The sequence below is a fragment of the Daphnia carinata genome, chromosome 7 (genome assembly GCF_022539665.2).
Source record: "Daphnia carinata strain CSIRO-1 chromosome 7, CSIRO_AGI_Dcar_HiC_V3, whole genome shotgun sequence".
NCBI lineage: Eukaryota > Metazoa > Arthropoda > Branchiopoda > Diplostraca > Daphniidae > Daphnia > Daphnia carinata.
In genome coordinates this window covers 7,984,585-7,998,785 of record NC_081337.1, presented here as the reverse complement: position 1 = coordinate 7,998,785, position 14,201 = coordinate 7,984,585, and the positions used below count along the sequence as shown (strand labels likewise).

The following is a 14,201-nucleotide window of genomic DNA, read 5'->3' as shown; positions in this document are numbered from 1 at the left end:
GAGATTCAGATAACTTCGGGAAACTCAGAGTGAGGAAAACAGAAAAAAAAACAGATGCCTGATGCATTTCCAGCAAGAAGATAAACTGCGACATGGTTAAAGTTTCCTACCTGGATAAGAGGTGACATGATCCACGAACATCGAAAGGAAGAAGCAGCAACGTGCAGAATCAACCCATTTCCACGAAAATGGTTCACTGGTGAATCACTGTGGTTACATGGCTCACAAGCTCGGTGGTCCCACGTGGTTCCAACAGAATCTGATACAGACTCTTCGGTATTAAATTTTTTATAGAAAATTAACATGGGGATAAGAATATGCTTACCATTAAAACAGCCTGTCTGTAAACTTGATGAAGATGTAACAACTTCAAATACAAAGAAGTCAATTCACTCAGGTGAAAAGTTGGACGACCACTCTTGATAAGCACATTACCTCATTTGAATTATAAGGTTCTAGAACTCTTCTCTGATTGTCGATTGTTTGAATATATCGATCGATATTCGGTTGCCAGATTATTATGTTTGATTCAAATTGGCAAGCCGTCGTCTGCTAAGATCAGAATCTGGCAATGTGGCAATCGTTGGACTATTAGTGTTTGTTTTCGTGTTTGTATTCTGGGTATTTTCTCAATAAAAATGAGTGCCCCTCTGGAAAATTTGGAAAATCAGTTAGAACTTTTCGTGGAAAATGTAAGACAGGTCAAGATTATTGTAAGCGATTTCCAACCTCAAGGACAAGGTGTACTGAATCAGAAGATGTAAGACCATGTTTAAGGTTGCATTGTAATATTTTACTTTAATGTTTTTTTTTCCTTGTTTAAAATTATTTATGCAGAAATTCTATCGTGCAAGGCTTGCAGGAGATTGATAAACTGAAAACTCAGGTTACAGAAGTTCATGTACCACTGGAAGTTTTTGAGTAAATTAACTGTAAATTTTACTTTCCCAGCGTGATTAAAGCTTACTTTTTTTTTGTAGGTACATTGATGAAGGAAGAAATCCACAGCTTTACACAAAAGATTGCATGGAAAAAGCATTAAACAAAAATGAACAGGTTAAAGGAAAAATTGATTCCTACAGAAAATTTCGTGCTCACCTGCTGGAGGAACTCAGCCAAGTGTTTCCAAACGAGACTATGAAATATCGAACTGCTCGAGGAGATGATGTCAATAGAATCCAATAGTTTGGAATGAAGTGTTTTTTCATATTGGAAATGCAGGCTGTAAATTGCCCTAGACTGGGCTCTTGCAGCCTTGACTTGAATATACAGTTTTCTATAAATGCAATCAATTTGTTTAACATATTTCATACATCAACTTTCTAGCTGTAGGAACACATTCTCTATTTCTTGATAAGTATTGTGTTCAAAAACAAAGTTTCAGCCTGAATTACAAAATGGTACTGTTGTGCTATAGCCAAAAGCAAGTTTTTTATAAAATGCTTTCCAGGTGGAGCCCAACAATGTAATTGAACACCAAAAATTTAACCCGACAAAACTCGAACATGTTTTTTTTACTGCAATTGTTTAAATGTTGTGGTAATGTAAGATGAGCATGGTCACATTGACGATCAAAATTACGAGTCATTGACTTTCAGAATGGGACTGCAAGACGCAATGCCTTGCGAAATGAAATCGCATAGAAATTCCCGCCCGTGAATTAGAATTAACAAGTTCAGGAACGATGGAACGCAAAGAACTAGTCTCAAATGAATAACCCGATATATCGACCTACGTCTATAATTAACGGATTACAAACGGAGCCCCGGGCCTTTTAACTAACCCCGTCTGATTAAATATTTTGCTGAGTAATTGCATTCCTGGCATATAGTCCCAGGACAGGTGCTTATTACAGCCAATCTCGAGCATTGCTACCCACAAAAAAATTCGAATAATACTTGGGTCACTGCCTACATTCCGTTAAAGAAATGCACTTTTTAGAAGTCCTCCGTCCACAATATATGCACGCATATCAAGAACTGCCTCCAGTTGTGTTCTTTGATTTAAGACCCATCGTCTAATGCTTTACTACCCAGCATCGCCTTCCAACTACTCGCAAGGTGAAGCGTACAATTCCACCAGCCTTCCCCTAGAGTCCCGGTTCTTATAAAATTTTTGTTGCTGGACCTACGTTTGTTTCATAATGGCAGAAAAATTTTTACTGTGTTGCTGACCAACCTCATCGAAAATAAATTTTTAAAAACTGCCTTCATTATGAGCGTGATTCAAAACCGCGTGTCACTCAAGTGTGAAATTCACTACGTAGCTTTTACGGCAAAGCTCTTTCAACATTTTGTCTACTGAGGGTAAAACTTTTGCCGGTTTCGATTGTGGTGCTTTGACTTCACCTGAGATTGTTTTACGAACCATACAGCACTAGCCTAGTGTATAATGCTACTCGACTATATACTGTCCATAAACGTCTTAGTCATGCTTCGATAAAAGAACCAGATATCCGAATGAAAAGTTAGACTGCTCCCCGTTTCATCGTCTATTCGGCCCATGTATAATAGATTTGTACCTTATTCCTTTCATCTCGCTCTCTCCATTTTCTTTTCACCTCAACAATCTAAAGTTCTTCCTTTGAATTTTTCCTCAACAACCGATTTTTTTTTCTAAAAGAGAGACCTATTGAAGCCTGAGATGGAACCTATTGTAATGCAGCTGGTTGCGTACGTGCCATTTTAAACGCTCCCATGTTTTGATAGAACGTTAGGCCGGTAACTAGCCGTACATAATACAATGTGGGGAGAAAGAGCGTGTTATGCGACAAACATCAGACTAGTTGGCGCAAGGCAACGGCTCGAATTTCTTTTTGCTACGCAACAAAAAGGGGTAGTGGAAACTCTCTGATCCTATGAACGACACGCATATACAGCGGACAGATGTACAATAGAAATAAAGGGATCAGCAGCATGTGTTGAGCACCAGTACTCCCGGACTTGTCGGTGAAGACGGGGCGCACGCCTTTTAACATACTGCTTGACTTTCTAGCTTTTTTATTTCTACAAAAGAGAAAAAGAAAAAGTCGTCAAGGCTTAAAAGATAAAATCCGGTGACTAGAGAGAATTCGATTCGACTCGTTCCGGACAATAGAATCCTGTTTAGAGGGATTTGTCTGATAGCTATTGGGTACGTTCTAAGTGCTGTCTGTCCATAGAATCTTCCCCGTGCATATAGAATCACCCGTCACTGCTTCGTTCAAAGTGAAAGCAAACCTAAGAAAAAATAAAAAAGACAACCAAGCAAAGAAAATGAGTTCTTCATCAAAGGCCAATCAACGAACGTTGTCCCTGATGCCGTCAATTTTCCAGTTGTTAGCCCACAGAGCCGCAGTTGAATCTACGGTACGTAATAAGCTTTTCCCTCGTTTCTGTGTGTATAAACCAATTACGTCTGTGATGAAAAGTTTGTCGATTCGCCCATTTTCTGGCGTCTTTCTACATCCCGTACACCTCAAAGGTAACCCAGGGATTTTACATATGGTTCACACGTTTATTTTCTAATGACATGCGTGTCTGCGTGCGTATGTTCTACTGTATCCTTGCCCGTCATCCCTTCACGACTGCGCAGCTTGAAAACCATTGTCGTCATTCATTCTTCCGTTTTCCACCGCAATATTTACCAAGTTGTGATTTCTCTGTAAAAGAAAAACCGAGTTAAAGCTCCATCGGCAATTGAGTTGGATTTCCGTTTCGTAGCTACACGTGTGGCTGATTGGTTTTCTTTGTGTGTGCACATCAAACAGTTTTGCGATGAAAAGTCTGGCGAACTCGGTAATCTAGCAATATGCTGCTGCGTTTCTTTCTTATTATTTTTGAAAATCTTTCCCTGTTCCAATACATCGGGTACCTTTGTCCAATTACTCGTATATAAGCTTAGAAGTAGACCGGCTGGGAATCGTCAATCGGAACCTTGGTGAAGTCTTAACAGTTGCCATAGATATCTTTAATCTATACTGTGATCTCCAATAACGTCAAATTGAGCAAGAAAACCATCAGGGATTGTCCAGCTGAGATGAAAAAGCGACTGAAATCCAGGTAAAGACTTAATGAAAATTATTAGTGACCTCCGAAAGATGTCTTTTTAAAATGGATTAATAGGATTTTGTGAAGAAAATTGTGAAAAGAACTCACTGATCTATTTTCCGAACAGGCTGGGCCCCGTCCATAAATAATGTCAAGATGTATTTCCGTAAAAATTTTTTTTTTGTATATCAAACATGATCTAGTGCTTGAATGTTTCTAAAGGATTTTTATAAGCCCCTCCTGAGACGAACGTGAGCAGTGCTTTTGATTACAAGTAGGCACGTAATTGACCGAGTATTTGCTTCTCTGGGACATTCACAAACTACGCAGATGAAGCTAATAAGAAAAAAATAAAATGGAATTCCATTTTTTTAGTCGTTAAAAAGGCGGAAAATACACCTTTGCTTGTTTACTAATGCAAAAGGAGGAATACATGTCATTAGAATAATTTCCATACCTTTTGCACGACTCTATGAACACAAGATGACTGTATATTTTTATCTATGACGTGAAGGCGTTCGAGAATCTTTTATCCGCCTCCTTCATACGATAGACGAGAAAGTCTCGTTAACGTAGAAGAGTTTCAAAAATAAGAAACGGATATTTCTATTTAAACCTTAACAAAGAGAACTCGAGTAGAAATGGGAATAAAAAAAACTGCACTACGTCTGTATCAAATGACAATAAAAACTGAGTGTGTAACGGATACATCTAAAAATTTTCGAGAGTGCTAGAGAGTCGATATGTTTTACGCGTCTGAAAAGCGAAGAATACGTAAACATATATGGGAAAGTGGCTACTGAAGCGATCATCATCTTCAATATATAACAAATCGATCGATGCAGCGCATTTCCCTGTTGGCATGTAGCCTGGAGAATCTGAATAAGTTGCGATGGTCTATATTGTTACATGGCTGATATGATGGCCGATGCAAAGGTGGTTATCGACCTGTATTGGGACTCTTTTACATGCAAAACATATGGACATTGTCGGAAAGATCTACTGTTAAAACTTAAGAACCCATGGAAATATCAGGTTACCCTACTAGCCGTGTATGGTCAATTAATTATGCATGTAATTACAATTTTCGTCTACTATCTTCCTCTTGTTTCACGACCTTACGAAGTTCGTTATTAGAAATTATGTAACTGGAAAATCCTACGCGTATTTCTATAATTAACATACTACTAGTAATAATCTGAGGCTAAATAAATGCCAGGTACTGAATTGAATCATGACGGCGGCCGATTCACACCCATAGACCTATTGGTTACACAGGTGTCTAATAGACGACTTACAGAATACCTATTCAATACCGCGTTCGAAGCAGATTGGACCGTCATCGTCAATGCTATTGCTAGATAGAGCATCGTCTATGACGTGTCGAGTTGTTGTGTAAATTGCATCGTCTATAACGTTTCTCTCGTGTAAATTTTATTATCTATGCCTATATCACGAGTGATTCGGAAAGCGTGATTACTAAATTCCGCGTAGTCCTTTGCGAAGTTGAGCAGTTGTGACGCACTGAGTGATTGCACGAGCATTGCCTAATTGTTGAGCGTAGTGTGCTGCGATGAAGATGAATCCGGAATGGTGTGATGACGCAACATGTTGTATTCCATACACTTTGAATGATAGTGGAATACATGAAATGGAAAGAACGTTGGGAAAGTGGGGCATGCAAATCGGGGGAGTGCGAGAAGCGAATAGCAAGCGATGTATTACAATTCAATGGCTTAACGATGGTGTCAGTGCCGCAGATCTATTTTGAGCCTCTCTGGGATAGTCAACTGTTCAATTTGGAGATAGAATATGTAATTATTATGTCTAGAATATGGCGTCGTTGTACAATTTGAGGCTACTGATTGATTTTGAAGCATCCAAGTCATTTCGATTGCGCTGTTGAAGGAGATTCTCAGTTGGGTTATGCAACTATAGGTTAAAAAGTGCTATTTGATCTTCGAGTAACATTACATGGAGAATGAACCGAATTACGAATCGAAAGAGTTGTGATTTTTGATTGGTTAGCATCGTTATTCATAGTTGATTATGTAATTCCAAACACTGAGTAGTGTTCGAGGCGGTTATGTTAAAATAAACGTCGAAAATCCGGGTTAAATAACAGAGGTGTTTGAAATAACGTATGGCGAAAGGTGAACGTATTCAAAGAGCGACTACATATTGTAATCTAATTTTTTCGTTTCTAACTGCTCAATTGACGTAAGCAAACTACATTCTTATTCGGTATGATTGTGAGCAAAGGCATTCCGGAATATATAACCAAGCAGAGCTAACACACTTTTACTATTAAAATATGAACATTGTATGATTAATTATTTAAAGCTAATGAACAATGGGAAGGGACAATTATCCGAAATAGGTTTCATAAGCCGATGACATGACAAATGCCCACAAGCATTTCAGGGAGTTTTTGTGTTTAGGGTCCCATCTGTTTTTACAGCCAAGTCCCTATTTTTCCTCTTTTTTGCCGTTGGTCATATTTTTTTCTTTTTCATCATTCTCTTTTTCATATGTTCTGAGCTGCTGTAAATTTCGCAGACAGGGAATTCGTCGGCGTATCGGAATTGGAGGAAGGGGGACCAAAAATCCATGATGGTCGCTTCATTTTTCTATCCATCATTTTAGCTTAGACTTGAGAATCAATACCACGTGTACGATGTTGCAGGCAGTTAAATTTTTTTATTCAATCTCTTTGTCTTCAACGGTTTTTTGGCGACAAATTGAAAACCAGAGTGTTGGGCTTCATTGTTCACGGCTACTCAACTAACACGTAAGTTTCATTTTTCTCATTACGTAGACTCATTAAGATCTTTTACGAAACCGTCGTGTTCGATGGAAGTTTTCGAAACGAATTCGTTATTCCATTTGATTGAAAACTGTATCACTCGGTATTACTAGAAATGGTGGAAATGAACAAAATCTAAAAAATCAATCATGCAAAAACGTCTCTATAATCGGATCACACCCAATCAAATGCAGAAATGGTGGATTGATTCGTAGGGAAGAGTTGAAAATGATTGAATCTGACAAAAACAAGAGACAATTAGCTTTTCATCTGGGATACGCAGAAATGGTGGAGATTCAGATAAATCTAAAAAACTGACAATTAGCTTTTCATGTTTCAAAAAATTGATTGCGTATAAAGAAATCAAAACCCCACCCATGACACGCTTTCGTAGCCATATAGTCCTTGGTCCTTAATGGAATATGCTTAAAGAATATTTAGTAAGTCATTTCCAGCACTGGGGGGCTGGCGTTAAGCTGCGCCACATCCGCTACAAAAAAATGATCATTATTTTCCTTAATATTGGTCTGCATGATGGGTTTCCTCTGTCGCTATCTTCATGTTACTGCTCATCACCTTTTGTCAGTTTGTGATAGAACGCCTAGAAACAGAGGGGGATGGTTTGTTTACTAAGGATCGAATGTCGGGGTGATTGATGGTCACGTACAGGTCATTACGACAATATGACGGCGAAAGGTTCATTATTGAGCAATGAAACAGAATGCTCTTAAGAACCAAGAAACCAAAATTGCAAATATTTGCTAACATATGGAGAAATATGAACGTCCTTTTAGGAAAAGAATATTGTCAATGACGTTTGGTTGCCATCAAAGTTGCGCGCTGGGCATATTTATTCGAATCATTTTAAATTATTCTTTAATTCAAACTATTTTTGCTCATTTTCGAAGCCAAACGCATGTTGTATTTAAGTCGAATCTTTGTTGCTTGCCAAAGTAGAAAATAAATAGCCTAAGCATTTGTTTTTATTATGTTGTAAGCTGCGTTGCCAGGTCTTTATTTGCGCATCATCTGCTTTTTGTGTCATGTCTGATTTGTAAGCTTTTTCTTCTCAACCCTGTGCACACACGAACATAAGTGACTTATGTTCAACTTGTCTATTTAGTTTGGGATCAAAGTACGATTGAAGTTCAACAACCCTCCGTTAACATGGTATTCATCGACCCTAATTAGCTAAACAAGACATCACAAAAATATCCGTGAAAATCGTATCACTACTGTTCCTCTTGAGGCTGATTCATAAACATTGGCATTGCATGAAGTCATAACATTGACGTTTCTTCAACTTAAAATACATTCGAATATCTTTGCCAACTGACACGCCAAGCTCACAAACTTTCGTAAAGGATTTCGAAGTTTATTTAGCAATTTTTTTTATTTTCCGAAAAACATCGATCGTCACTCTCGTAACGAATCGTTTAATTTTTTTTAAAGATAGAAGAGGAAATATATTTTGTTTCTTTGAGATACACTTTGTTTGAACTTGCCGGGTGTTATGGCGCCACAGGCAACACATTAGAGATGTAATTTAATCACGATGTGTCTGCATGTTTGCATTAGATATACAGTGGCTGGGATTATTGGATTTTCTCTTTTTATGCTCTTTGGGTTTCATAAACAAAAAAGCTTGGTACAATGAGGGAATTGCATGCGGTATATTATTAAAGATGCAGTCGGGAAAAGTCATCTTCATAGAAAAATCTCCGACGAAAATCTCTCACGAATTAAAGAAAACGTGAATGATGTCGTTCTGTTCGTTTCACGACTTTTTTGGGGCCTTGCCACCTCCAGTTTCATCCAGATATTTAATCATATAGAAAATCGGAAAAAAGACTGTACTCCATCACACATAGTGCAATCAGAAATCGATAAATGGCCATCTTTTTCCCGTGTTCTATTTGAGCATTTATCAAAACTTATACGCTTAGTATTGTTACGAGAGTATATTAAACGTAAAATAATATCGCCCAACGTCCATTAAAATATTATTATAGTTACGGGGATCCCTGCGTGTAAAACGACATGACGTAAGGTGAAGGGGAAAAACCCGTCGTGAATATCTAATGAATTATGTTGGCATACACTTTTAATGAATTTGTACCGGGTAAAAGTGAGACGACCGTGAAAGTAGCCGCGCGCACGTTAACGGCGTTTGAATAAGTGCATAAGCCTTGCGTCATCCGCAGGGACCTTGCGTTGCATTTCGTGCATCAAAAGTTTCCCTATTTTCTTTGTCTAATGCAAACTTTATCATAATGCATTTTTTCCGGGTGTGTGTATATGTAAAACGACTCGACAATTCAGTTGGTGTTGCGTGTATTTATAGCCATGAATGAATAATGGCCGTAGGCGGTGTGCTCACGCGGGACGCCCGAGCGAGATAGTAAAACGAAAGGGTGGGAATGTTTAAAATTTTACAATGCCGCTATCAAAACAAGTTTGTTTTGTTTACATATTTTCACCTTTCTCTCTTTCTCTCTTGAAAGTTGATCGGATACATCAAGTAAATATAAAGAACTTTGTTTATCTTCATCCCGCCCCCTTTGTTGGCTTAAATTTACCCTTTTATGTAGTACGTAGATAAACAGGGTGCATTGCATTCATTACAACTAATTGTGGCTGTTACTAGTATAACGCTCATCGTTAGCTGCCGGAAGCATTACAATCGATTATTAAAGTACAGCCAGGGGTCTTTTTTTTGCTGGATGGATGTAAGTGTCCTGCGATACATACCACCATAAAAGTCTCACAAGAAGACCCTTTTTTTTCTCCCTTTCATTTCCTGTCTGCCTTTTTTTTTTATCTAACAATGTTGATAAACAATCAATATTAACAATCCCGAAAGTACATTGGAAAAAAAAAAAATATTTTCAAACAAGATAATTTATCTTCAGAGACGATTTCCTAAACGGACAAACATTCAATTATTCTATTCGTATAACAACACGTCCGTATATACGGAACATCCAGAAAGAACAGAATTAAGGGGGCGTGCTTCCTTCCAGCGGGGTGGAAGAGCACAGAAAACCGTTGGTAACGAGAGAATTCGTTAGGTCGTGATGCCACCCGCGCAGAAGCGCCAAACATGTAATCTCTCCGTGCTCCCTCGTGAGCTTCATAGAAAACCCGACTTTCCTATATAAAAGAGCCAACACTTTGTTTTCGGTCGCCAAAAAAATACTAGAGCTGTGCGGATGTCGACCTGGTGCTGTCAGTTCTCCGTAATCGTTCATCTAAGCATTAGCCCACTTGACTTTTAGGTTCAATTAAGTTATCGAGTGTCCTCTACTGTCTGCGATAAGACGCCGACCAATTATTACATGTGTTTGTACACTCCGAGTGGATGTGAGTGTGTGTGCTGAAATTTACCCCCATCCATTTAGTGTCCTCTATCCGGATGCGTGTTGGAAAAGATCTAGAGTGGTAAATAAAAGAAAATCGATTGATGAGCAGACTGCGGATGCCGTGTCAGCTGGCTCCCTAATTTTGTAATGCGATCGTTTTTTTCTTCTGAAAAGTTTTTTGTCGATTCGACAAGACGACGTCTGTGACTAGCCAATAGGAAGTCAAGGTATGCAAATCAGTTTCCATCTGATAAACAAGAAAGAATTCACAGGCGAAATTGAATTGGATATTAAAAATGCATCGCGCTGTGCTATAATTTTTTTTTTACTCTGTTGTATTTAATTACGGAAAAAAAAGCTCCGGGCACGAAAGTCAATGTGTTGGGATCATAATATTCTTCCCCTTTTTTAAGTATTCGTTGGGCGGATCGGATTAACCTCATGTCGAATCTTATGAATCTCCAACATCATCCCTATGGCAACGAACACTTCCATATATAGTTTCTCATTGCATTTTTTTGTTATTTATATTATTGCCACAGCTATTCTGTGTATCGTATAGCAATAATATGTCGTTGAAAGTGGAAAATAGAAAATAGGCCAAAGAAAGACTAGCCATAAAAGCATTTCCGCCAGGAAGATCCAGCACATCCTACAACGACGGAAGCTGCAAAACAATCGATTTAATAAGACTATTATCATTTTTTTTTTACATTGTCTCCTTTTTCCTTTGTAAAAACTAATAACGAAATTGTATCAACAACCAACTAGTGCCACCCTGCGCCAACTTTACACTCTGCCATCGGTATGTGATGGAACGAAAAAAAAGGACTCGAAAGTTTTCCGGCAGATGCGTGAACCGGATCTCACGTTCTTATAAATGTGTAGCAAATACAAGCACAGCTGCTCCTTGTTGTCCCGCATATATTGAATCCTCGCTTTTATGTTCGTTCGTGAAACCAAAGAAATAGTTTGCGTCTCAATTGTTCTCACGAACGCAGGCGGTATCTAACTTTGCTGCATCTCCGCCGTTCCGTTTTCTTGGATGTTAAAGTTAGACTCTCTATTTGTCCAATCGGTTGGTAGTTTTGATCGGCTCGTCCAACTGTCAGCTTTTAAAAAGAAAAGGGCGAAACCATTTTCACGATCGTGACAGCGTCAACATATCAGCGGATCAGAGTTAATAACCTGTCTAGCGATCCCCGCTACCGAAGTGACCGTCTACTTCCTTTTTGTCACTCGGCTGGTCCGTCGACCAGATCAAAACCGCTGCGGTTACTATCACAGCCGCGCTATTTACGACAACATCCATACTCCCCATCTGCGCCATCATTGTCTCTGGCCCAAAGAAACAAAAAATGCGGCAATTTCTATGCGGATTTTGGTCCCGTCTTTTACGAGCTTTATATACTCATCCCTAGTGTCTTTGATACACGTCCCTGGCCAAAGTATAACGCACAATGGCACATTATAGCTGCCAGCAGCTACATTGCTCTCTATTGTACCTCAGGTAATAAATGGAACAGTCGTTAAATGGTGTATGAAGTAAAGCTAAATGAACGATTTAGCTCTGTGTGTGCGGAACAATAACTTTGCTGTCAAATCTTTCTCAAGCGAACGACATTCACTCCCTTTTTTTTGTTCTTCAAATAATCGATTTATAGATTGACCGCACCCCTATTGAACTCGGCTGCCAACATGGAGGATTATCAACCGTTGAACGATTCGTTTGACGACCCGCACAATCTGACGGCCTGGATCATGCAACATATGGAGCGAACGGAAGGCGGTCTTGGCGGCCAATTGAATCACACGACAATCCGAATTTTGGTGCACAATTTGACCAATTTATTGTTGAAACATCACAGTAGCGGTGGCCCAGGGGGTTTAATCAATTTCAATATTGACCCGGACGACGAACATTATTGGTCCCGAGTGATGGAAAATAGGAGGGTAGGATACGGGGCCTCATGCGTTCTCATCACCCTTTACTCCGTCCTCATTATGGCCGGCTCTCTAGGCAACTGTCTCGTCATTTGGGCCGTCATCCGACAGCCCACGATGAGGACTCTGCGCAACACGTTCATCACCAATTTGGCCGTGTCAGATCTTTTGTTGTGCCTCGTGACCATGCCGTTGACTTTGCTAGAGATCATCACGAAGTACTGGCCGCTGGGCGATTCGGCCATTAGCTGCAAGATGGCCGGTGGATTACAGGCCGTCTCGATTTTCGTCTCGACCATGTCGATCACGGCCATCTCTCTCGACCGTTACCAGTTGATCGTGTATCCGACGACAGACTATTTGAAGCGGATAGGCGCCGCTGCCGGCCTTTTTTCTATTTGGGCACTGAGCTTTCTCCTAGCGGCACCTATGTTCCTATTCCGTTCACTGGACCATCACTCACTTTGGCCATCGCATTACGGAATAGGCGTCGAATCCGTTGACTACTGCTACGAAAATTGGCCAGTTGCACATGGCAGAGCTCTCTACTCAGCGGCCACGATTGTATTACAATATGCGGCGCCCATTCTCATCGTGTCCGTCGTTCACGCCAAAATATGCCGACGTCTACGTTTGCGACAATCGCTCATGATGTCAATGGGAAAAGATTCGAAGAAACAAGCGTCAGAGAAACAGGTAAATCAAATTAAAATATTTCAGTTTAACATGCCAGTTTTTAAATAGATGATTATTTCTTCTATCCACTAAAAAATTGGCATGAAATTAAAAAAAAAAAAATAGCGACTGAGACGGCTGAATTCTTTGCTCGTTACGATCGCTTTCATCTTCGCGGTTTGTTGGATGCCACTCAACGTTTATAACCTGGTGCTTGACCTGTACAACCCGTTCCAAAAGCCTGAAGATCAAGAGACCATGCTGATCATCTATGCCGTGTGCCACGTCCTGGGCATGTCTTCCGCCTGCGCCAATCCTTGGCTCTACGGCTGGTACAATGACAATTTCCGAAACGAGTTCCGTGATATCGTCAGTCCTTTACTGCGGTGTTTCAGCCGCCATTGTCCCGCGTTGGCCACCTCCATTTCCGTTTCCAGGTCGTCGTCCAGGCAAAAGGCTGTGCAGCGTCCTGACGCTACTGTTAACGGCGTGAATGGCGGTGGGGTAGGGGGAACAGGCGTCTTTAACGGAGAGGACGAACGTTCGCAGATTGCATGTACGGACGACGACGATAATTTGCCTCATCTGATCAACAACATCCCAATGACGTCGATGCAAATCAACCAATTGACCTGCGAAGTCGAAATGACGTACTCGTCTTGCATCCAGTCTACCATCCAATCCAGTGACATGCTCTGAAATACTGCCATCTATGGACAAGAAAAGAAGAAAATTTTTGCAAACTCTTTGTCTCCCATTGTTCTTTTGTTAGTTTCTTGTTGTCCTGACAACATCTTGATTAAAACCGCAGTCACAAAAGGTGTTTTATCGACCAGTTAGATAATAGACATTCGCACATTGATGTATGCAAGTCATTGAATGTATTGTTGTCAATGTTTATGTACGTCATTATGTTCTCTGCCAACAATGAGAGAAAACGTACACTTGTCCCCATTTTGTGAGTTCTATTGTCAAACTAAGAGAAACGATTCTCTATTCAGCCACAATAAAGTACTATATACATTTACCGTATAGTTGTACTGGAGATCATGTAACGCTCTTAAGCGTTACGCGACCATATCGTCACGGATTTTGACTTGATATAGCACCAAATACGTGCTGTGAATAAAGGCAAGACGGCGTGTCAATGTTTGCAGAAAACAAATAATTGGAGGCATGGTATTTTGGATAGATGCCTTGTACGTGGAGGTGTGTGGAAATCTAACGTGGTGGATCAATCACCATGGTAATGCCTCACAACTTTTTGCTCTAATGGCTGTGCACACATTCAATAGAACGTGTTTAATCGTGCAAAAAGCGTCTTGGGAAGACGATGAGCAAGCAAAAGATTGAACGAGAATGTAATGGTTGATATATACTCGCGAA

General features: G+C 39.9%; 2 protein-coding genes across 4 annotated transcripts; both read left to right on the top strand.

Annotated features, from left to right (window-relative positions):
- Positions 1–585: 585 nt before the first annotated feature.
- On the top strand, positions 586–1,288 carry LOC130686544 (mediator of RNA polymerase II transcription subunit 10-like). The gene is made up of 3 exons (XM_057509664.1): positions 586–760; positions 838–921; positions 981–1,288. The coding sequence occupies exons 1-3, from the start codon at positions 639–641 to the stop codon at positions 1,183–1,185; spliced, it is 411 nt and encodes a 136-aa protein (XP_057365647.1). The 5' UTR covers positions 586–638; the 3' UTR covers positions 1,186–1,288.
- A 1,662-nt stretch (positions 1,289–2,950) lies between these two features.
- On the top strand, positions 2,951–13,838 carry LOC130686490 (neuropeptide F receptor-like). Of its 3 annotated transcripts, none has more exons than XM_057509636.2 (3): positions 2,951–3,347; positions 11,861–12,836; positions 12,942–13,838. In XM_057509636.2, exons 2-3 carry the CDS (start codon positions 11,895–11,897, stop codon positions 13,512–13,514), a joined length of 1,515 nt encoding a protein of 504 aa, XP_057365619.1. In that variant the 5' UTR covers positions 2,951–3,347; positions 11,861–11,894; the 3' UTR covers positions 13,515–13,838. The 3 variants fall into 3 exon arrangements, with proteins under 3 accessions (XP_057365619.1, XP_057365632.1, XP_057365627.1); XM_057509649.2 differs by lacking the exon at positions 2,951–3,347 and adding an exon at positions 6,713–6,819; XM_057509644.2 differs by lacking the exon at positions 2,951–3,347 and adding an exon at positions 9,919–10,423.
- The last annotated feature ends 363 nt before the right edge of the window (positions 13,839–14,201 follow it).

Bases quoted from the DNA above. Each gene is read 5' to 3' on its own strand.
- LOC130686490 (XM_057509636.2), top strand. From the start codon at position 11,895: ATGGAGGATTATCAACCGTTGAACGATTCGTTTGACGACCCGCACAAT. The intron at 12,837-12,941 runs GTAAATCAAATT...AAAAAAAAATAG, and splicing joins AACAAGCGTCAGAGAAACAG to CGACTGAGACGGCTGAATTC.
- LOC130686544 (XM_057509664.1), top strand. From the start codon at position 639: ATGAGTGCCCCTCTGGAAAATTTGGAAAATCAGTTAGAACTTTTCGTG. The intron at 761-837 runs GTAAGACCATGT...TTATTTATGCAG, and splicing joins GGTGTACTGAATCAGAAGAT to AAATTCTATCGTGCAAGGCT. The intron at 922-980 runs GTAAATTAACTG...TTTTTTTTGTAG, and splicing joins GTACCACTGGAAGTTTTTGA to GTACATTGATGAAGGAAGAA.